Source organism: Leptonychotes weddellii, chromosome 16, assembly GCF_054177405.1.
Source record: "Leptonychotes weddellii isolate Sample4059 chromosome 16, ASM5417740v2, whole genome shotgun sequence".
Classification (NCBI taxonomy): domain Eukaryota; kingdom Metazoa; phylum Chordata; class Mammalia; order Carnivora; family Phocidae; genus Leptonychotes; species Leptonychotes weddellii.
In genome coordinates, this window is record NC_138384.1 from 41,317,304 (window position 1) to 41,340,532 (window position 23,229).

The window sequence follows — 23,229 nt, forward strand, 5'->3', positions numbered from 1 at the left end:
TTGCATACGGCCTTTTTTGCAAACATCCCTTACAAACTCCGCATCTCTTCTCTGCACGAACACCTTGCCAACCTGCTTTCTTATTTTTATCCCCAGCAGACTGGACCTCTCTCCTTTGAACACACATCTTCCCAGCAAACATTTCCCTTGCACTGGGAGCCCCTTTGCACATCAACCCTCTGCTTCAAACACCCACATCCTGGCACACAGCTTCTTCCCTTGCACATATAAACCCCCATGCCTTGCTTGCCAACTGTCTCCCTCTCATATTCTCAACTATCCCGTGTACATAAACCTCCTTACACTCAGCCCCTTGCACACTGGGTCCCTGTTCTCTCATACACCCTGCTCTCTCTCCGCTCCCCGCCCACCTGCGGGATGGTGTGAGTGGGAGCCCTCTGTTTCCTGTAGGCCTGACATTTCCCAGAACACACTCAGCCAAAATTCCCAGTGCTGAGTCAGGAGCCCTGGCATCCCAGAAAACCAGCTCCCAGCCCATCTGGGTGTGTGTTTGGGGGCCGGGGGGAGGGCAGGCAAGCCTAAACCCTGCTCCCCCCACAACAGGCTGACTCACCCCTCCTCACAGTCTGGAATAGAAGCAGCTGGCTGGGGCATCTCTCCCACCGCTGGGAGGAGGGATGTGACGCTTTCCTTACAGAACCTCCCCCCTCCCCTCACTGTCTAACCCCTTTTGTTGGAAATCAGACCTCCCTGTCTCTGTCCCAGTGCTATGACCTCAGAAGAGCCCCAGCTCTCTGTACTTCACTTCCCAGCCTGTATGATTTGTTAGGGGGCTCCTGCTATGATTTCTCACTGGTCTGTGAAGAGATGACTCACTTTAGAGCCCTGGGGCTGTGCCCAATGCCCCACCCCCAGATGACTCAATTTCAGGACAAAACACCCCCTGGCACCCTCCAGACATAAGGGTCTGACTCAGGAGCTGGGTGACAGCTCACCCTTGGGGGCAAAACTATATAAAAAGCACCTATGACGATAATTAACCCTACAAGACTGTGGCTGATAGTGCCAAGCCCAGTGCCACATGCTTCCCCTTTATGAGGTCATATCAAAGGCTACAAGCAAAAGCTAGAGGCTGGCAGATTTCTGAGCATCAGTGTTCCATCTGTAAAATGGGGCTGTGGCATCCTGTCTTGCTCAGTGTTAGTGAGAGAAAGAGGTGCAGTGAAATAGTGTCTGTAATGAGCTTGGCACAGGACCTGGTACAGAACAAGAGCTCTATACATAAGAGAAATTTCTTATGGAAAAGTCCTTCTTCCCAAATTTCCTACTAAGCACTTATCATGTACTTTTCTAAGCTTTTCTAGGGGACACAGCAAGGAGTAATCCAGGCAAAAATATTCCTCTCTTGGTGCTGGCTTCCAATGAGGGGCAAAATAAACAAAATAAATAAGTATATTTAATAAGGTGACATGTGTTAAAGAGAAAAATAAACCAGGGAAGGGGGGCAAGGAGTAGAGAGATTTTGAGTTTAAACAGATTTTGAGTGGTCAGGGAAGACCTCGCTGAGGAGGTAACATTTGAACAAACACCTGAAAGAGGCAAGGGAGGGAGCTATTGGAATATTGGAGGAAAAAACATTCCAGGCAGAGAGAACAACCAGTGCAAAGGCCCTGTGGTGGAAAATATCTCAGAGAAATAGCAAAGCGGCCGATGGGCATAGTGAGTGAGGGGGAAAGACAGAGAGGAGATCTGGGATGTAACTAGAGGCAGATCACTTAGGGGACAGTGAGTCACAGAGAAGACTGTGGCTTTTACTCTGTGGGATGGGAACCATGGAGGGTTGGTTATTTATTTATTTATTTATTTGACAGAGAGAGACACAGCGAGAGAGGGAACACAAGCAGAGGGAGTGGGAGAGGGAGGAGCAGGCTTCCCGCTGAGCAGGGAGCCCGATGCGGGGCTCGATCCCAGGACCCTGGGATCACGACCTGAGCTGAAGGCAGACATTTAACGACTGAGCCACCCAGGCACCCCAACCATGGAGGGTTCTGAGCAGAGAAGGACATGATCCGATTTAGAGAAAATACTCTCAACTTCTGGCCCCTTCTCTCACACCCCCAGCCTCAAAAGCAAGTTATATCATCCTGTAGGGACCAAAAGCCCAGACTTAGATTAATTGGGCCTGAGTTCAAATCTATCCAACTTAGATTTATGATCTTGGACTCACTGCTTTGTCTTTCTGTGCCTGTTTTCCTGTTTGTGCAAGGGAATGATGATGATCCCTACCTCACAAGAGTTGGGGTATAAACTGGTAAGTACAGCACCTGGCACAAAGCAAGTACACAAATGTAAATGCTGTTGCAAATTAATAAAAACTCGCATTACGGTCCTGTGAGGAAATTATCCCCCACTATCCCCTTTTTACAGATGAGAAAACAGAGGCTCAGAGGAGACAAGTCTGCAGGGAAAGAGCATCCCAGAAGTGCGTGCTGGAGCCAAGATTCGAAGTCAGGCATCCTAGCTTCAGAGTTAAGTTCCTGGCTTGCCCCTTATCTAACCTCATTTTGCCTTTAGACAAATTCTTTCACGACTCTGGGCCTCAATATCCCTGTTGGTAAAAATGCTTTGCTCTTGGCGCATCGAACACACATTTTCTGAAACAATAAAATAACATTATGTATCCTCATTTTACAGGTGAAAAATTGAGCCTGGGGCTGGAGCAGGAGGGAGGGAAAGTAAGTCACACAGTGCAGGTAACGCTGCGAGTAAATGGTAGAGGCGGGTCTTGAACCCAGGGCGGTAGGATTTCCAAGTCTTTGGAAGTCAGTCCCTGCTCCGTCCGAAGAATGGGCGAGCTGCTGGACTCCTCATCGAGGGAGGCTAAACTGGTCACTCGAGGGTGTAGGAAGGTCGGATTAGTTGCGGGGGGTCTAGGAAGCGGCCCCACTGGCCCGCAGCCAGGACACCGGCGGCTCACACCCAACCCGGACCAGCTTCGAGAGCTCGGAGCCCACCTCCTCCAACAGAAGCGGGCGGGACCAGGCAAGGCCCGTCCCCCTTGCGTCACGTCCGGGGCGGGGCTTTGGGGCTTTCCCGGTTTGCGGCGGGAGGCAGAGTATCGGTTAACCCCTGCGTGGCCGGGCGGGCAGGACTCCGCGGGCCGGAACCCGCGAGTCGGGGCTCCCCAGCCACACCCCTCGCGGGATTTAAAGGGGCAGGAGGGGCCGGGTCGGGTCGAAGCCCGAACCTAGGGAGCGGGCATGAGGCGCTGCCCGTGCCGGGGGAGCCTGAGCGAGGCAGAGGCCGGGGCGCTGCCGGGAGCGGCCCGCATGGGGCTGGAGGCGCCGCGAGGGGGGCGGCGGCGGCAGCCGGGGCAGCAGCGACCTGGGCCCGGCGCAGGGGGCCCGCCGGGGCGGCCGGACGGGGGCGGGCCCCGGGCCCGGACCGAGGCGTCCAGCCTCCACAACGAGCGCGAGAGGGTCGGCCTCGGGCCTGAGCCGGGGACAGACGGACAGGTTGAGCCTGAAGCAGCTGGCCTCGGAGCGGAGACAGAGCGGCCCGGCCAAAAGACGGAGCCAGACATATCCAGCCTCCGGACAGGTCCAGAGAGGAGCAGCCACTGGTCAGAGCTGGAGACAGCCGGTCCCTGGACGGAAACTGGGACGGATGGCTTTTGGACTGGGCCACACAGGTCTGACCTCCAGTCTCAGCCAGAGAGGGCCAACCTCCGGACGCAGCCCGGAGTTGATGGGCCCCGGACAGAGGGAGAAATACATGGGTCACAGACCCAAGCAGAGAGGGCCACGACCTGGGCTGATAACCTCTGGACCCATAAGAACAGGTCCAGCCTCCGGACTCAGCCAGAGGGGGCCTGTCCCTCAACAGAGCCAAGTGCTGATGGCTCCCAGATACAACAGGATGCGAAAACAGCCTGGGAACAGGTTGGCACTGATGGTTTCCCAACACGGCAAGATACTGTTGGCTCCTGGACACGGCCTGGCACTGATGGTCCCCAGACACAAGATACTCACGGACCCCAGACAGAACCTGGGACAGACTGTTTTTTGGGGGAGTCCCAGCAGGATGGCCAGTTAGAGGAACCAGAACCTGGGGAGTTGGGGACTCACCTATACTCTCACCTGGAGTGCAACTCCCTGACCCCTGTGCCCCGCCTCATCATCACTCCTGAAACACCTGAGCCTGAGGCTCAGCCAATGGAGATGGGACCTCCCTCCCGGGCTGAGGGGGGCAGTGGTGGCTTCTCCTCTGCCTCCTCTTTCGACGAGTCTGAGGATGATGTGGTGGCCGGGGGCGGAGGTGCCAGCGACCCCGAGGACAGGTCTGGGGTGAGTGGGAACCGTCCTGCCCTTGAGCCACATCCCCACAGGCCCCTTAGCCCAACCCCCCTGCCTTTGCTTTGAGAAGTTCTCTAGCACCACGAACAGTTTCATCTCCAGGTACCTCTTCCATCTGCCGACCTCCTTCCTCTGACAGCCACGTTACCAACCCACTCCCGGCACCCTCCTAATCCTTTCCTTTTCTCCTCCCCGACTGACTCCAGTCCTGGGGTCTAAAATAGACAGCCACTGGCTGACTTAATGGTGCCCAGGAACTCCTGAAATTGGGTGATCGTGTGAGTCTCTGTGCATATACACACATATTTTTGCAGTGAGTGTGTATGACTTCTGTCGGATCTTCTAGGAAGTATGTAACCTCAGAATCTGGAGAGCTCTAGTATAGGAGGACAGAAAGGGTGGCACTTTTTTTTTTTCCTGAAGATTTTATTTACCTATTTGACAGAGAGAGACACAGCAAGAGAGGGAACACAAGCAGGGGGAGTGGGAGAGGGAGAAGCAGGCTTCCCGGGGAGTGGGGAACCCAATGCGGGGCTCGATCCCAGGACCCTGGGACCATGACCTGAGCCGGAGGCAGACGCTTAACGACTGAGCCACCCAGGCGCCCCAAGGGTGGCACTTTTTACCCCCAGTTTTTAGCCTAGGGCCTGTGGCTGTCTTCAGGGGTCATGAACCTTTACCACCCTTTAGCCATTCGCTTTTGTAGGGAGTGAGCCCCCCAGCTTTTATCAGATTCTCAAAGGGCTGTGTGAGCCCAAAATGCTAAGGACCCCCAGCTTGGCCAGGGAACTTCTGGTCTCCCCATTGCCCCCCAGCTCTCCAGGGGGCTCCCTGCAGACTCTTGTTTACATCCTCTACCCTCACCCCCAGCTTGGGTGTGGTTCTTCCCTGGTGAATCAGGAGGGCTGGGCAGTGGGCAGGTTCAGGGAGGGTCAGCACCGAGGCAGGTGTGAGAGCCTCGAGTGGGTTGGCCTGCTGGGTCCTCCCATTCTCCTGGGGCCTCTGGCCGGAGTTGGCCCTGAGCCCCCTTCACCCTGCATGCCTCCCTTAGGAACGTGCTTACACATGTGGCCACAGGTGGAGACAGACCTGCCTAAACCTGCCTGTGCCAGAGCAAAGGAGCTGACCCTCTGGTCTTTCTGCCTTAGCTGTTTGCTCCACCTACCCTCTCACATTCTTGGCATCGCAGAACAGCTGATCTGGAAGGGAATGGGAAAAAAAAAAAATAGCAGCTAGCACTTGCTTATACCCAGCTCTGTACTAAGCTCCTCGCTCATATGAACTCATTTAATCCTCATGGCAGCCCTATGAGGTAGATACTGTTATTATTCCCATTTTATAGATGAGGAAACTGAGGCCCAGACAGGTCATGACACTTGTCCAAGGTCACACACTTTGGAAGACACAGAGCTGGGGTTCAAACCCTTGGAATACTAGGCACTTTTCTAAGTGTCGTATATGTGTTAACCCCGAATCCTCGTAACAGCACTCTGAGATTGGGATTATTATCGTGTCCATTTTATAGATGAGGAAACCGGTTTAGAGAGGTTCGGTCACTTGCTTAGGGTCGGTCAAGCTTGGTTGGAGCCAGGATTCTAACTCCATTCTGGCTGAGTTTAAAACTCAGTTACTTCAACCTCGGGGGTGTATGGGTGGATCCGTCCCTCACTTGCTTTCCTCCCAGACCTCCCTGTCTCCAGTTTTTCTTCATCCTTCCAGAATCTGCCTCCAAGACCCACTTCTGATCAACTTTTGAAACTTCCCTGCTTCCAGTGCCTTCCATGGCTCCCCGGGGCCTTCCAGATAGCCATCAGTAATTCAGTCCAGTGTTCAGAGCTTCCTGTCTCCAGGCTGCTTCCCATGTTCAGCTTCCCTGCTCCCCTCCTGACCACCTCCGCCGCCATGAAGCCCAAGGGCACAGCATCCTGCCTCCCCTCGTGTTCCTGCTGCCCAGAAAACAAACCCTTGCTTCCTTCTCGCTTAATTTTGAAATCCCATCCAACCTTAAAGTCCTACTACTTTCTTCCTTTCCTCCCCCTTTCCCTTCCTTCTCATGTCCATCCTGTCCTCCTAATCAGACAACCAACAGTCCCTGCGCCTCTGTTATGTGTCCCCCCTGTGTTGGCTTTTCTCGGCAGTGACTGAGACATTGCCCTCATGGGGCTCCCAGGCCAGTAGAGAAGACAGACCCATTACCATACAGAGAGGTCAGGGCTGGTATGGGGGAAACCGAGTGTTGTAGGAGACCATGGCGGGGGCGGGGGTGTGTGTGATTGGCCGCACCTGGGGTATCAGAGAGGGCTTCCTGGAGGAGGAGGATGGGAGAGGAGACCATCGTGAAACCATCTAAGAAAGCCCAGATTAACCATCAGGTCTAGGAAAGAGACAAGCTACTGAATCTGCTTAATGATAAAAGACCATTACAACTAACTTCTTCAATCTAAACGTTTTTGGTGCAGCCATGGTGTGCTAGGCCATGGGCTGGGGACACAGGCATAACCATGATAACCCCAATCCCTGCCTTCAGAGTTCATAGTCCAGCAGGGCGTATAGCATGTAAGCCCAGGGCAGTGGGTTCCGAGTTAGAACCCCAGCACTGTGCTGTGTGACTTAGGCAAGTGACTGCATCTCTCTGAGCCTCTGTTTCCTCTGGAACACAGAGGCAACAATCCTCCTGGGGTTGTGTTTTTAGGATTAAGTAGGTTATGGCTCACCGAGTCTTTGTCATTGTGCCTGGAATGTTCCAGGTGCTTAGTAAACAGGAACCTTTATTAATCACCTCCTCTCCCCGGCTGGCAGCTGGAGGATGGAAGGAATAGCCTTTCCTGAATCCTGCAGTCCCAACACCCTGTGTCTGCTTGACCTTCCCACCATCAATTAGATGTCTGCTGAGTAGCTGGGCTCTGAGCAGGTGGGAGAGAACATGGCTTTGACCCCAGGGTAGTGGGGGGATGGGCCACACAGCTTCCTTCTCTGGAGAGGACCCCTTCTCCTAATACCTGCCTAAGGGCCTGCCATGTGCTTGGAGCAGAGAATGTATTCATGTGTGTGCATGCGTGCTCATGCATGTGAATCAGATGTTGACCTGGTCTCAAGAACCTCTTGACTGAGTCAACCTGATACAACTAAATCTTTGTTTTCAGTTTGCTTTACTGGTTTTCTATCACTTGTTCTCTCTCTCTCTTTGCTTCTACTTATCTTTTTCTTTCCTGGCATTACTTTGTATCTGTGTCTCCCTTTCTGTCTTTCTATTATTTTCTTTGTCTTTTGGTAACCCTGTCTCTGTCTTAGTCAGGCTAGGTCATAGTTTGCTGTAGTAACAAACAACCCCCAAACTTAGTGACTTGGAAAAACACACGATTATTTTTGTTCATACTGCACATGGACCATGAGCCACTGGTGGGTGAGGGAGCTCTGCTTCATGCTGTCTTCACTCAAGGCCCAGACTGAAGAAGCTTCTATTTCTTTTTCCACACTCCCCACCCCCTTCTACAGCAGGGCAAAGGACACACAGAATCACGTACTGGCTTTCACGCTTCTGCTCACATTTCATTGGCCAAAGTAAGTCAGTAACCTAAGGTCAAGATGGCAGGGATGTCCCTGGAACGGGGAGGGGCTGGAGCCATTTGGTGAGCAGCTCTCATGACTGTCCCAGTCTCCATCTCCTGTGCCCATCTCTCTGTCTCTGTCATCACCTTGTCATCTGCTTCTGTTTCTGTCTTCCTCTGTGGTTCAGCCTCCGCTCATCAACTCCTACCTCTATCACCTTCTCCAGAAGGTCTGACTTGGTTTTGGGATGGAAGTGAGGTTTCCAGGTGTTTGGTGTGTGCCTGTGGAGGGGAAGACCTGGGGGGCTGCTTGTTACTGCAGCAAGACCTGGCCTATTTTTCCTCCTTTGAGAAGGACAGAGAAAAATGGACAGACTCCTCCCCACCTTTGCTGGGGCCTTTGGGGGATCTCGAGATGGCTGAAGTAGTGGGCTTTGCTCACCCCAGTGAGCTTGGGAGCAGCGATCCCAGGAAGCCCCCTGGCCCTGGAAAGACCCCTAGTCCACCTGGTTCCCCTCAGTGCAACACCCCACCCCCTTCCCTCCCCAGCCTTGGCACTGACCCCACCCTGCTCTGCCTCACACAGAACAAACCGTGGAAGAAGCTGAAGACGGTTCTGAAATATTCGCCCTTTGTGGTCTCCTTCCGAAAACACTACCCTTGGGTCCAGCTGTCGGGACACGCTGGTGAGAGCAGGGGTGCGGGGGACGGCAGGGGGCAGACAGGCTGGACAGACACCTGGGCTGGGGAAAGAAAGCTCCAGAGACATTCTCTGTAGTTCAGGTTGCCCCATCTGTCAAATGAGCTTGAGGACAGTCTCCACCTCATGAGGCTGTTATGGGACATGCTCAGGCCTTGGCCGGGCCATCTGTACATCAGGGCTGAGGGCTGTTCCCTATTGTCTCAGTGCCAGGGGAATGGGGAGCAAATCCTCAACCCTGGGCGAAAAATGGTTCTGGGCCCAAATCCTCTTTCTGCACTTTCTTTATGGGGGATCCTGGGCCAGTTACTTTCTCTCACTGGGCCTTGGTTTTCTCACCTGTAATATGGAGATAATCATACCTCCCTTGCAGGCTTAACCGAAGGGTTAAAATCAAAATGTATATAAACGGGGATACCTGGCTGGCTCAGTCGGTAGAGCATGCGACTCTTAATCTCAGGGTTGTGAGTTCAAGCCCCACATTAGGCGTGGAGCCTGCTTAAAATAAAAATAAAATATTTAAAAAAATAATGATAAACCAAAATGTCTATGAAGATTGAGACACGGCCCCTCATTAATGGAAATAATCATTCCTTGTTCTCTCCTCATGTCCAGAGTATAGTAGGCCCTCAAACAGCAGCTCTAATGGTTTTCCCCAGGCCCTCGCATGATGTCTGTGGCACGTGGTAGCACAATGCCCAGCACAGAGCATTTTCTGTAAAGGGCTGGATAATAAACATTCTAGGTTTTGTGGGCCGTATGGTCCCTGTCACAACTACTCAACTCTGTTGTTCTAGCATGAAAGCAGCCATAGATAATACATAAACACACGAGTGTGTCTGTATTCCAATAAAACTTTATTTACAGGGGCGCCTGGGTGGCTCAGTCATTAAGCGTCTGCCTTCAGCTCAGGTCATGATCCCAGGGTCCTGGGATCGAGCCCCGCATCGGGCTCCCTGCTCTGCGGGAAGCCTGCTTCTCCCTCTCCCACTCCCCCTGCTTGTGTTCCCTCTCTCGTTGTCTCTCTCTCTGTCAGATAAATAAATAAAATCTTAAAAAAAAAACAACTTTATTTACAAAAAAGGCTACTGGTGGGGACTAGACAAATTGGGTGGGTCCACCGGCAAAGGAAGACAAAAAGGGAACTTACCTACCTTGTTCATCCCTAGATCTGAGTCATTGAAAAGCCAGGCCCCCCGCCCCAGGGCTGCCATCTCTGTGCGTTCTCATTACTCTAGCTGAGTTAAAATACCAAAAAACCCCTAAAAAGTTAGTGGTGGTTAAAAGAAAACTTAGCGGAATAAAAGGACCATTTTATTACACTCACAGGTTTGGGGTCAGGAATCCAGACAGGGCATGGCAGGGATGCGCCATGGTATCTGGGAACTCAGCTAGGACAACTCTTTTGAATGCTGCAAGGTGGAAACTTTTGAGATTCATTCACTCGCATGCCTTGCGATCAATTCTTGGCTGGCTCTCAGCCGGGGCTGCCTCTATGTGGCCTCTCTGATGCTGCTTGGGCTTCCTCACAGTATGGTGGCCTCGGACTAGTCCGCTTTCTTCCAGGGCTGCTCAGGACCACAAAGGCACGCATCTCTGCCAACACAGTGGAAATCACATCTCCTCTTGTGACCTAGACTCTAAAGCCCCAGTGTCACTTCTGTCATCAGCCCTCCCAGATTCAAGGGGAGAAGAATTAGATTCCATTTCTTGATAGGGAGTGGTGAAATTCCAGAAGAACCTGTGGGGCAGGAGCTATTGTTGCAGCCATCTTTGGAGAATATAATCTGAAGATACAATTTGCCCCAATAAGAATTCATAATTCTAATCTACACAGTCTGCAGGGTCCAGGAAATGCCAGATTTGTCAGTTAACTTAAATTGGCCCCAGGCATCAGCACTGTGGGACTCCAGGCAGAAGCAAATGCAAATCTTTTTTTTTTTTTAAGATTTTATTTATTTATTGGAGAGAGAGACAGAGATAGAGAGAGCAGGAGCAGGGAGGAGAGGGAGAAGCAGACTCGCTGCTGAGCAGGGAGCCCGATGTGGGGCTCGATCCCAGGACCCTGAGATCATGACCCGAGCCGAAGGCAGACACTTCACTGACTGAGCCACCTTGGCGCCCCAAAGCAAATGCAAATCTGCTCTAGAGCGTCATGCTCTGGACTTAGGTTGCACAAAAATTCCCACAGCCGATCATGAGCTCACAATCTAAAATGATAAGACAAAGGAGGACATAACGTGCTATGAGCAGGACTCCGTTTGGACAAGGAGCAGCAGCAGATCCTGCCCTTTCCATATCGTGGCCAAGACTGTGAGAGTTACAGGGAGGGAGAGAAAGCCTTTCAGAAGGGTCAGGCAAGATGAGGGCAGCCAGGATCTGATGCATCTGGGAGATGAGGCGATTCTATGGCTGATCCAGCTTCTGACCCTCTCGTTGACTGTGCTGCTCGTAGGGAACTTCCAGGCAGGAGAGGATGGTCGCATCCTAAAGCGCTTCTGTCAGTGTGAGCAGCACAGCCTGGAGCAGCTGATGAGTGACCCCCTACGGCCTTTCGTGCCCACCTACTATGGCATGGTGCAGCGGGATGGCCAGGCCTTCAACCAGATGGAAGATCTCCTGGCGGATTTCGAGGGCCCCTCCATCATGGACTGCAAGATGGGCAGCAGGTAGGTTGAGGGGCAGCCATGGGGCAGAGGTGAAGGGTCAGGGGATTCTCAACCCACTGGGCCACCCAGGCGTCCCTCATTTCACTCTCTTAATAGTTATCTTTTGACAAACAGAAGCACTTTTAATTTAGGTCAGTGTGCCATTTTTCATTCTGATTAGTGGCTTTGTGTTTAAGAAATCTGCCTACTCCAAGATTGTGTTATCTCCTATGTTTTCTTCTGCAAGCTTTATTGGTTTGACTTTCTAGATTTGCAATCCATCTAGAATTAATTTTTATACATGGTGTGAGGTAGGGATGGAAGCCACCCCCCCACCTCAATATGGCAGTCCTATTGACCCAGCACCATTTATTGAGAAGACTTCCCTTTACCCACTGAATTGTTGGGCCTTCTTTGTCATAATTTGGGTGAACGTACACACGTGTGTCTGTTTTTAGACTCTGTTCCGGTCCATCAATCTAATTGTCTATTCTTGTGCCATGTTGTGGGTTTATAACTTGTCTTGATATCAGAGAGTATGTCCTCCATCTTTGTTCCTCATAGTTTTCTTTGTCACGTCCTCTGTGTCCCAGGACCTACCTGGAGGAGGAGCTAGTGAAGGCCCGAGAAAGGCCCCGGCCCCGGAAGGACATGTATGAGAAGATGGTGGCTGTGGACCCCAGGGCCCCCACCCCTGAGGAACATGCTCAGGGTGCTGTCACCAAGCCCCGCTACATGCAGTGGAGGGAGACTGTGAGCTCGACCTCCACCCTGGGCTTCCGGATTGAGGGCATCAAGGTGAGGGCCAGGAGCTGCTAGCCTGTCGCCAGAGGGCTGAGCGCTAGATCAGAGGCAGGGCCTCTTGGGGAACATGGGTGTCAGGGAAAGCTGGGAAGAAGCAGGATGTCGAGAAAGAGCAGGAGACTGTGGAAGATGAATAGACAGGGGCTCAGGGAAGTCCTGCTTCTTTCTCACCCCTATCAGTGACCAAGTTTTGTTTATCTGTCTCCCTGAGTAGCTCTGATTCTGTCTGCTCCCCTCCCTACGGCCCTGCCCTAGTCCGCACATCTCTCCTGCCCTAGCCTCCCTGGGCTCTCCTGCCCTAGCCTCCCTGGGCTCCTGGGTCCTTGTCTCACCCCCTCTGATCCTCATCCAACATGGTAGCTGGAAGGATCCTTTTTCCCCCATATGGGGAAAGATTTTCGTTTTTTCTTTCGTTCCTTTCTTCTTTCTCTCCTTTTTTTGCAAAGTAAACCTAATTGCTTGAAGAGGTATTCACACAGTTCAAAAATCAAAATAATATAAAAGGGTATAGAGGGGAAATCTCTCTCCTAACCCTGCTGCTGTCCTTCCCTCCACCCATGCCGGCTCCTGGAGAACCACCTTATGGTTTCTTCTGTTTCTTCCTGCAGATACAAACAAATGCAATTGCATATCCTAAATTTTCCTCCTCCCACTCTTACACAAAAGGAAGCATAGCCCTGGAGAGTTTTCCATATCATTCCATAGAAAGCTGCCTGCCTGCCTTCCTTCCTTCTTTGCTCTTCCTTCCTCCCTTCCTCCCTTCCTGTCTTTCTCTGGATGTAATAGCTCTCTCTGGGTGAGACACAGTCCCTTAAAGATGGCCACCTGGGTTTCCACTTTTTGCGATTATAACCAGTGCCTCAGTGAATCACTTTGTACACCAGACACTTTGCCAGTGGGTAGGTTTGCTGTAGACGAGATTCCCAGAAGCAGGAGGACAGTGTCGAAGATGAGGTGCATTGGGGATTTTGCTAGAGATCGTCAAACTCCTTTCCCAGGAGTGGGACCATTGTGCACCCCACCAACGATCCATGAGAGTACCCATTTCCCCACGGCCTCGCCTGAGCTGTCTTTCTGATTTGTACATCTGACTGTCATTCTCCTATTCAAAACCCTTCCATGGCTCGCTGGTCCTCTCGAGAGAATTTCCCTGGCCTAGAGGGCCCTCCAGGGTCTAGCCTCATCTCTCCCCCTCTCTTCCTCCTCGTCTACCTCGTCTTTCATTTGCTTGAAAGAGTCCTGCTCTTTCCTGCCACAGGACCTCTGCACATGCTCTTCCCCCTACTTCCCCCTGATTGACTCCCAGTTGTTTTCCTGTCTCCTTTTATTTTATTTATTTATTTAATTCATTTGAGAGAGAGAGAGAGCATGGCAGGGAGGCGCAGAGAGAGAGGGAGAAGCAGACTCCCCCACTGAGCAGGGAGCCTGACACGGGGCTTGATCCCAGGACCCAGAGATCATGACCTGAGCCAAAGGCAGATGCTTAACCCTCTGAGTCACCCAGGCACCCCTATTTTTTATCCATTTTTTATTTATTTTATTTATTTATTTTTATTTATTTATTTGAGACAGACGAGAGAGAGAGAGAGAGAGCACATGAGAGGGGGGAGGGTCAGAGGGAGAAGCAGGTTCCTTGCTGAGCAGGGAGCCTGATGCGGGACTCGATCCAGGGACTCCAGGATCATGACCTGAGCCGAAGGCAGTCGCTTAACCAACTGAGCCACCCAGGCGCCCTCCATTTTTTATTTTTAAGGATTTTATTTATTTATTTGAGGTAGAGTGAGAGAGAGAGAGAGATCACGAGCCAGGGGGAGGCATAGAGGAAGAAGCAGACTCCCCACTGAGCAGGGAGCCCGATGCAGAGCTGGATCCTAGGACTCTGGGATCATGACCCCAGCAGAATTTCAGATGCTCAACAGACTAAGCCACCCAGGCGCCCCTCCTGTCTCCTTTTAAATTTCACTTCCTCCAGGAAGCCCACCTTGATTTCTATCCTGTCAGATCAGGGCCCTCTCTTTACTTCCTCATTATTCTTATTTCCCTTTGTGATGATCTTATTCCATACCTGCCTCCTTCGCCCGACTGTGTGTCTGTCCTGTCACCTCCGTGTTACCAGCACCCACACGCATCTGGTGGTGTGGCAGGATGACTCAGGTGGCTTTTCTGTGCCCCTCTCAGACATAAAAAAAAAAATAACATTAGTGTCATTTATGGAGTGCATCCTTAACTGTGTGCCAGGCACTGTGCCATGCATCCTACACATCCAGTCTCCTCTGATCCTTATACCAGCTTTAGGTGGTAAATATCAACACAATCCCCATTTTCCAGATGTGGGAACTGAGGCTGAGGCCGGGAAAGCGGCTTAAGGCTGCCAGCTAGGAAGTGGCCGAGTCACTGTTCAAAGCCAGACCCACCCCTCTCCAGAGTCCACTTGGCTAGACTGGCTCAACCAGGGGGTTCAAGGTTAGCCTGGGAAGGACCAGTGGCCCAGGAGTGTGCCGTGGGGTTGGGTGGAGCTGGGCTGGCAGGTGGGCTGGCTCCTCCTCCTGAACAGCCAGGGGCTCGGGGACAAGCAGGTGGTCCCAGGAGGTGCCTGAGGCTGCTTGGGGTCAGGCACGTGAAGGAAAAGGTATGACGCTCTGCCTTTGCCCCTTGTCCTGCAGAAGGCCAGTGGGACCTGCAACACCAATTTCAAGAAGACCCAGGAGCTGGAGCAGGTGACAAAGGTGTTAGAGGACTTTGTGGACGGGAACCGTGGAATCCTGGTGAGTGGGACACCCATGCCCCAAATTTAGCAGCTTAAGACCATTGCCGTCATCATTGCTCCTAAGGTGATGGTCTTCTGCTGTAGGCCCAGGCTGGCCGATAGTGGCCTGCCTTGCTTACCATCTGCGGTCAGCTGGTGGCTTGGCCAGAGCTGGCTGGACCAGGAGGGTCCTGCTCACATGTCTGGTGATGGGCTCACTGTCTCGGCTCACGACTTGGCCACTTGTCTCTCACGCTTCTGCAGGCGAGCCTGGGCGCGTTCTCAGGTGGAAGCAGGTGGCCCAGAGAACGAGTGAAAATGCAAGATGTCTCGATGGCTCGGAATGGCCACCATCATTTCTGCCTCGTTTTATTGGCCAGAGCAAGTCCTCGGACCAAGCCGAGGTTAAAGGGACTCAGACTCCACCTCTTGGTTGGAGGAGCTGCTAGGAATTGTGGATATTCATGTAATGTCCCAACCATACTCTGCTCTGTGCCATCCAGAGGCATCCAAGCCTCCGCCCACCTTGCATTTTCCCTGCGGCTCCCCTGATCCCATCCTGGCGGGGTTCTGCCCGCTCCTTTGGGGGTATAGGATGTCCGTTCTCGAGGCGGGGAAGGACCCACAGAGTCCCTGTGCTAACCAAGAAGTGCTCCCTCTCACACAGAGAAAGTACGTGGCTCGCCTGGAAGAACTCCGAGAGGCTCTGGAGAACTCCCCCTTCTTCAAGACCCACGAGGTGCGAGCCCCAGGTGTTGTGGGAGCCGAAGGCCCTGTGGGGGGCTGGGGGGGCAGGGGGGTGTCAGCATCTGGGTGGCACTGAAGAGAAACCGCTGACAGAGTTACAGGGCAGAGCTATTAAGAGGAACCCCCATGTTTTGGGGTTTGCTTTTTAGGGTAGGCAGCAGAGTGGGTTTTAGGGAGATGGGATAGTTCAGAACATGGGCTCGAGCCAGGGGGTCTGCAATGAAGGCTGTTCGTCACTGGGCACGCGACTTACCCTCTAGGGCCTCAGCTTCCTCCTAACACAGGGAAAAAATGGTTTTTTGTTTATTTATTTGAGAGAGAGAGTGTGAGAGTGAAAGAGAGAGCATGAGCAGGGGGAGCGGCAGGCAGAGGGAGAGGGAGAAGCAGTCTCCCCGCTGAGCAGGGAGTCTGCTTCTCCCTCTGACCCTCACCCCTCTCATGTGCTCTCTCTCAAATAAATAAATAAAATCTTTAAAAAAAAAAAAAAAAGATTACTTTGTAATCATAATTATTTCCAGTTACCAGTGTCTGCCTTCCTGTTTGGTGGCTCTCACCCCCTCTGCAGCCTGTGTCTCTTTGGAAACATTCATTTCTCTGGGCTGTCGCAGGAAGTCTGTGAAGTGGTGACCTCAGTGCGTGTGGGTGTCCTCTCCCTCCTCTCTCCAAGCTCTTCCACCACCCCCGCTCAGGTCCCCCTCACTTCTTTTTCCCGGCGTCCCCGACTTCCCGTAGATCCCTGATCTGGGAGTTGGGCCTCCGGGTTCAAACCCCGGTCTGCACTCCCCAGCCCCCTGAGCCTGGGACCTGTCTCCCGACAGGCAGGATGGGCTAGCAGAGCCCCTGCCTCCTGGGTGGGGTGAGGATAAGGCGGGTTAATACATGGAAGGGTGGCCCATGGTCCACCCTCAGTATTCACCAGCCGGGACTATCCTGTTCATTATCATCAAATGGCACCCTCATGGTCCTCGTCTCTGCCCTTGGGCTCTACGCGCCACGTCCCGAAGAGGAGGGCCAGGGACCTCAACTCTTCTGTGCTCCTGTTCGGTTTCACCCACCTGGTGACTTAGCATTTTAAAAAGTGAGTTGCCAGCACCTAAAACATAAGACTTGACCCGAGTAGGGACATCCGGTTTCCCGGGCCCACTGGGAGATGTGGCCCCAGCTGGGCCGCTCGCCGTACGCCAACAGCCAAACGGAGTGGGGCAGCGACTGCCTCTCCTGACAGCCACCTGCTCACCTGCCCGGTCACCTGGGTTCTCTGGGAGCAGTGGGGTTTGAAACCCGACTAGAAAAGGGGAGGGCCTTGCACACCTGGAGTTCCATGAAGGCAACGAAAGTACTATTTCTAATTTTAACCCTACCCCCCCCCCCCCTGCCCCAGCATCTACTGAGGGCTGTGTGTCCAGCACCGCAAGGCACTTCGAGAGCGTGTGTGCGTCGTGGAATGCTGCCAATGACCTTAGCAGCTAGGGGAGGGGGGCTCTTAGCATCAGCACCAGCAGCAGTCCGCGGGGGTGAGCGCTTCTTCCACGGGGGGAGGCGTCGGGCGCTCTTGACCCATGCGCGATCCTGCAGGCACCTGCATTTGTACCCCAGCGTGAAAAAGGGTAAAAAGGCAGAGCTGGGATTTTAACCCAGACAGCCCGGCTCCGGGGTTCATGCTGTCAAGCGCCCTGCTCAGCTGCCTGTTGGGGAGGGGGCCCGAGCCGATGCCCGTTCTCCCGCTAACCTCCGACCTCTTTCCCTGCAGGTGGTGGGCAGCTCCCTCCTCTTCGTGCATGACCACACTGGCCTGGCCAGGGTCTGGATGATTGACTTCGGCAAGACAGTGGCCCTGCCCGACCACCAGACGCTCAGCCACCGGCTGCCCTGGGCCGAGGGCAACCGCGAGGATGGGTACCTCTGGGGTCTGGACAACCTGATCCACCTCCTTCAGGGGCTGGCCCAGGGTTGACCCACTTGCCCACTGCCAGGTTTATTTATTGGATGGTGCCTGTCTGGCTGGCGGTGCCCCGAGATTGGCCACAGGGGGTGGGGTGGGGGCTGATCGCGGGGATGGGAGAGGTTGTGTTTTACAGCACGCGAGACCAGAGTGGAAGGTCCGAAGGGCCTGGGAGACCAGGTAGCGTCCGGCCCTTTCATGATAGGGAGGTTTTAAAGACTGGAGCAGGGGTGTGACATGGCCACATCCCATGGTGAATCAGAACCAGACTGGGTCCTCCGACCAGCCAGGAAAGTTTCTGAGGGGCTGCTGGAGACCGTAACTAAACCGTGAGCCCTGACAGAACACAATTCAGATGCCACAGGGCACCTGTGTGACATGGTGCCTCTCGCCGTAGGAATGACTGTAATCACGGCCTCCTTGCCAGCCCCCTCCGGGCTGCAGGCTGGCTCCCGGAGGCCTGGGGAAGGTCAGCTTCATCCCTGGTGCGTCGGAGAACCAGCCCTCACCGTGCACAAAGGCAGGGGCCACCTGTCTGCCTGGGAGAGTTCTGGCCCCATCCGTTCATCCGGGAGCCATTCCAGCGCTGACACTCGGGGGAGGGTGTGATGCCATGGGGCTGGGCTGAGAGCTGCTGCCGTGGGGCGGGACCCAGTTCTCCCTGTCCTGCCCTCCCCTGGCCCCATGGGATCCTCCCCGCTCCTGGAAGAACTCTGCTGACCCCCTGCAGAAGTCAGACCACAGCCACGTCGCGTGCCCGGCACTGTGACCGGCACCACCTCGCGCCTCGGGCACCAGCCTCAGCCTTGGGACTTCCTCCTCCCACCCCTTACCCCCTTTCCCTTGCTCCTAGCCGGCTGGTGGCGGGAAGGGCTTTCAGCCACGGAAAAGCAGGTTTGGGAAGCAGAGCTGCCTTCCTCCAGGGGTGCAGGGTAGGTGGGGCCGCTGGCTGTGGCCCTGGGGCTTGCGGCCTGCTCCAAACCAGAGACCCTAGCGCCGCCATGCGTGGGTGACGCCCCTCCATCCCCCTCCTCCTGCACCTCTACCTTTGGCTCCCTAGCTTCAGAGGCTGGGAACCAGGCACCTCCCTCTTCCCTAAGCTGAAGCTCGAACGTGTCTTCCGGGCCTGAGGAGGTGTGCTCCTTTTCTACTGACCACCTTTATACTTACTTATCCGAGAGAGGTAGTCGTTAGCTGGGGCAGCGTTCCGAACAGGAGGCAGAATCGCTTCACGTGCTTTCCCCTCCATGACGACGCCCCAATAAATCGCACAGTCGGTCAACTTTATGGACTTTTTTCTTTTATGTCTGGGGTGTGTGGGCTCAAAGCTCCCAGTTTCACCATTAGTGCCAGGTGGGGGCATGGGATCCTGAGTGGTTTGGGATGCAGAGCAAGCCGGTTCATCCAGTCAGCATCCACCCAGCAACTGCTCTTGTGCCTGGCTCCGTGTTGGATGACGTGGGGAACAGACTAGTGACCCAGACAGCTCCCAGCTGCACCCTCAGGGCCTCCCAGGACAGTGCGCCAGACAGCACCAACCAGGGTGTCAGGGCTGGGGTGCTCTGGTGCAGAGGGGCCAGGGCGGGGGTGCTCCTCTTTGGGCGGGGGGGGGGGACACCACACTGTACAGCATCTCTAAATAAGACCCTTTGCCCGGCACTGGGTACACAGGTGACCAAGACGGACCTGTTCCTCCCTTTCAGAGTAGAAGCAACAGGTCCTCATTCAATCAATAACCTCTTTCTCCACCCACATCTGTATAGCTACTAACTGCCAGGTTTGAATCCTGGCCCTGCCACTTGCCAGCCATGTGACCTCAGGCCCGTCACCACACTTCTCCAGGCCTCAGTCTCTCCATCTGTAAAATGGAGGAAGATCTAGTCCCTTCCTTACGGGGTTGGAGAATTCGATGAGTTAAAATGAGCAAAGGGGTTGGCACATAGAAGCACGTTCGGTTCTAAATCAGAACAAGAGGTGGGGGAGGGGCCGCGCCTGGGGCTAGGGAGTCTTCCTGAGGAAGATGAGCCAAAATAGAGAATTAAGTAGTTATCCTTGGCAGAGGGTTGGGTGCAGGGGAATAGGGCACTCTAGCGACCTGGAAGGCCAGTGTGGCTAGCGGCAGAAAGCATGATGAGCTGGGGCTGGGAGAGTTTAATCCCTATCCTGTGAGCAACTAGGAGCTGCTGGAAGCTTCTCTGGAGGCGAGTGGTTAAGCCCCGGTTTGCATTTTGAAAGGCAAGGCTTCCTAGGCTCCGTGGGAACAGACGCTGGGGGGCAGCAAGGGGTCTGGTGAGGCTCCTGCAGGTGTCCAGAGAGAGGCGGGTCCTTTAGAAGAGGCTGGTCACCAGTGAGAAATGGCTGGATGCAACACTGAGGTGAGGCAGACAGGCAGGACCTGTGGGCCGAGCTGTGGCCAAGTCTCTTCCCTGGAGAGGGAGCTTGTCTGGTTGGCTCCCGGCTTGAACCCCAGCCACACATCAGGAGCCCAATACTGGGGGGGCGGGCGTGGGAGAAGGGGATTGGGACCGGACGGACGGGTGGGAGGGGGCCTCCGCGTGGAGGATCTCTGGCTGGAGGTCCTTGGGAACGGAGCCCACACTTGGTGGGCTCTTGCAAAGGGAGAAACCGGAGCACTCTTCACATGGTGACAGAGCCCAGCTGTGGCCGCGGCCCTGTCAGCCGGCCTCAGGGCTGCAGCGGGCTAGTGGCTGGAGTCCCCCGGTCTGAGGAGCAGGGCCTGGCCACAGAGGCCGGCCCGCACCCCGCCTGCAGGCACCACGTACGCCCGGCCGTCGGCGGCCCGTGACGGCGAGAAGTCCGTCAGCTGTAGGTTGCTGTCCCGGACCTGGTCGTAGTCCCACAGCTGGTAATGCCAACTCTTGCCCTGCTTGGAGAGGAGGTAGATGGCTCCTGGGGAGCCTTCCTCTGGCAGGGCTGGTGGCTGGCGGGGCATGCTGGGCACTGGGTGGAACAGACCTGGCAGCTCGGGGTCCTCAGAGTAGCCGAGGCCTGGCACGGCCCGCACACCCAGCAGGACCCCTGGGAGGAGAGGGGAGGCTGTGAGCGGGAGCGAGCGCGGACTCGGTACTGGGGCTTCGCCAAGCTCCCCACGGCCCTTCAGGGTAGCAGTCGGCAGGGCGGCGAGCACACAGCGGAGCTGAGACTGGACCCAGGGTGTCTGGCTCCAGGGCTGCGGGCTTTGAAGTCCTGCCTCCTACAACCCAGTAGCCCAGGGAGGGGAGATGCTGTTCAACAAAGCAGGCACCATCACCCAGTGGTTTCCTGCTGTCTAGTAAAAGAAAGCTCAGAGAAGCCCTTGAGGCCACGGACCCAGCATGGGGGAGCCTCCAGGCCACCTAGCATGCAAATCAGCCTTCTTGCAGGCAGGCAGAATGAGGCCAAGGCCGATGGATGCCAGCGCTGACGGACACGTGCAATGTGCCTGCGCCGGTTAGACTTTTATATGCTTTGCCTGCTGTCACCCCGATTTCCAGATGGAGGAAGGAAAGCCCAGAGTCACAGAGCCCGGAAGTGGCTGGAGCAGATCTGGAGCCCAAACTGTTTGATCCTGAAGTCCGTGTTCTGAGCTTGTTTGTGGAAACCCTGACTGGCAGATACTGAGGCACCTGCCACCTGCCAGGTCCCTACTAAGCATCCTGTAGGGATGGGGACAGCCCAGCCCTGGTCCCCACCTTGAGTACGGGAGAAGTGCCAGTGTCAGGTTGAAAGTGCGGGAGGTGATGAGGGGGCTGGGGACAAACAGGGTGAGCATACAGGAGTATGGGAGGGGAGACCCACCTGTGCTCACTGCCCAGTGGGCCTTGTGGCCCTTCCTCTGACACGGCTCGTGGTTGAAGTCCTCGTCGTAGCTGGTGCGGGGGGGTTAAGGCCAAAGCTGTGGTGTGGCCCTGGGACCCACCCTTCTCCATCCCCACCCAGCTCCCTTCTGGGCCGTGGGATACGGGATGAGCATGGGATGTCCGGAGACAAGGTGCTGCAGGACACGGGCTCTGTTGGGACCGCCCAGGCCACCGTGGAGCTGCTCAGCCTGGCAGCCCAGTGCCTCCCAGGCCAGCTTGCCCATGTCGGCCACTGCAGGGGTGACAGAGACAGAAGGATCGCTGTGTGCCTGGCTGCAAGCCATGGGCTAACTGGGGATCGGCACCTCGAATCATCATTGCCACTGCCACGTCTTTGTACAAATGCAGAAAATGGGGGCGCCTGGGTGGCTCAGTTGGTTGAGCGACTGCCTTCGGCTCAGGTCATGATCCTGGAGTCCCGGGATCGAGTCCCGCATCGGGCTCCCTGCTCGGCGGGGAGTCTGCTTCTCCCTCTGACCCTCCCCCCTCTCATGCTCTCTCTATCTCATTCTCTCTCAAATGAATAAATAAAATCTTTAAAAAAAAAAAAACAAAAACAAATGCAGAAAATGAGGCACAGAGAGGGTAAGCTGCTTGTCCCCAGCCACCCAGCAGGAAGGGGCAGCGCTGGGCTGGGAATGAAGACAACCTGCCTCCAGAAGGGCCTGAGGACTGGAACAGGGTCCCCTCACAGGACTGGCTTGAGACCCTTCTGCACCCAACTCACCGGAGAACATCTCTCCCTGGGCCGTGTAGCCTCTCTCCACGGCCATCTGCACAAGTCTCTCCAGGGGGATGCCACTGGGTGGTGCCAGCAGTGTGCCTGCCATCCACAAGGCCACCAGCCCGCACCTGGGGAGAGACAGGCCCAGTCGCTCAACCCCTAAGTCATGTCTTTACCAAGCCCCCTCTGCCCTGGCAGCTGGAGTGTAAGGAACAGGTCGACTCTGCTGGGGGAGTTTCCCTTTTCCCAGGCCTGGTGGGCTGCAGGGAGGGTGGGAAGGTGGGGAGAGGTCACCTGGGCTTCCAGAAGGAGGAGTGCTGAAGCGGAGTCAGAGATAAGACGGTTCACTTGCTTGCTCACTTGTTCATCCATTCCAACAGTTTACTGCGCATGCACCCGGGACCCCACCCTCCAGCCGCCCTTTCCCTCCCCTCTGCCTCTTCCCAAGATGCCTGGGAAGAACCCACACCTCCCACCCGACAAATCGGTCCTCAGGAAGCACAGCAAAGGCAGAGAGGGATCGGAGTCACAGATTAAGGGCACGTACTGAGGGCCTTCCTGGATGAGGGAGGGCAGGTCGGCACAGAAGAGGATCCATTGCAAGTCACTTCTGAAACTGAATCAGAGCGTGCTCAGGTCACATGGGAACCAGCTCCTAGATCCCCCCTTGAGGTATGACTGGGAGTGGAGTGTTGAGGGATGGGGAAAGGAACCCAGGTCTGGCTGTCCTAAGGCCGGAGGGCAGCTCCAGGCTCTGATGCTGACTTCCTTCTCCCTGATGAGGCATGTCTCCCTTCCCGAGCCTCCGAGTCCTCATCTGCTCAGTGGGAATCATCCTTCCACCTGCTCCTTCTCTTGGTTATTGAAAGAACAGATGTGCAAAATGTTTGCAACTCAGAGCCAGAAAAATGGATTTACTAGAGGAAATTTCTCAAAGGGGGGGGGGTGTCTCTATACCCAAACCCTTCCTGTGATTTTTCCCTTCTCAAGCCTGTTCTATAGGGATGAAAATCCCTTAACTCAGCCTAGAGTAGAACCAGTAAGAGGGTGCTCCACAAGGGTATTATGTTGAGTGAAATAAGTCAAACAGAGAAAGACATGTATCATATGATCTCATTGATATGAGGAATTCTTAATTGCAGGAAACAAACTGAGTGTTGTTGGAGTGGGGGGTGGGGTGGGAGGGATGGGGTG

At 54.7% G+C, this 23,229-nt stretch overlaps 2 protein-coding genes across 7 annotated transcripts in view; one reads left to right on the forward strand and one right to left on the reverse strand.

Moving 5' to 3' along the window:
• The window catches only part of ACTMAP (actin maturation protease), a 122,795-nt gene that overhangs the window by 96,581 nt on the left and 2,985 nt on the right, over positions 1-23,229 (reverse strand). For 2 of the 5 annotated variants that reach the window (XR_014140923.1, XR_014140925.1), the window contains exons 2-6: positions 22,583-22,651; positions 22,039-22,163; positions 21,414-21,543; positions 21,250-21,320; positions 18,744-20,490 (exon numbers count right to left, since the gene is read on the reverse strand). Coding sequence is in view for 1 of the 5 variants with exons in the window: in XM_081806932.1 (XP_081663058.1) it covers positions 20,153-20,490; positions 21,250-21,320; positions 21,414-21,543; positions 22,039-22,163; positions 22,583-22,651 (733 nt within the window). In the remaining 4 variants the exon portion in view is untranslated. Of the gene's footprint in view, positions 1-18,729; positions 20,491-21,249; positions 21,321-21,413; positions 21,544-22,038; positions 22,164-22,582; positions 22,652-23,229 lie in introns of those variants that run through there. The other 3 variants (XR_014140924.1, XR_014140926.1, XM_081806932.1) reach the window with 2 other exon arrangements.
• On the forward strand, positions 3,074-18,738 carry ITPKC (inositol-trisphosphate 3-kinase C). Of its 2 annotated transcripts, XM_081806929.1 has the most exons (7): positions 3,077-4,307; positions 8,451-8,550; positions 11,020-11,233; positions 11,806-12,010; positions 14,680-14,781; positions 15,430-15,501; positions 17,260-18,738. In XM_081806929.1, the coding sequence occupies exons 1-7, from the start codon at positions 3,222-3,224 to the stop codon at positions 17,461-17,463; spliced, it is 1,983 nt and encodes a 660-aa protein (XP_081663055.1). In that variant the 5' UTR covers positions 3,077-3,221; the 3' UTR covers positions 17,464-18,738. The 2 variants fall into 2 exon arrangements, with proteins under 2 accessions (XP_081663056.1, XP_081663055.1); XM_081806930.1 differs by lacking the exons at positions 14,680-14,781; positions 15,430-15,501; positions 17,260-18,738 and adding an exon at positions 14,345-14,449 and having other exon boundaries at positions 3,074-4,307.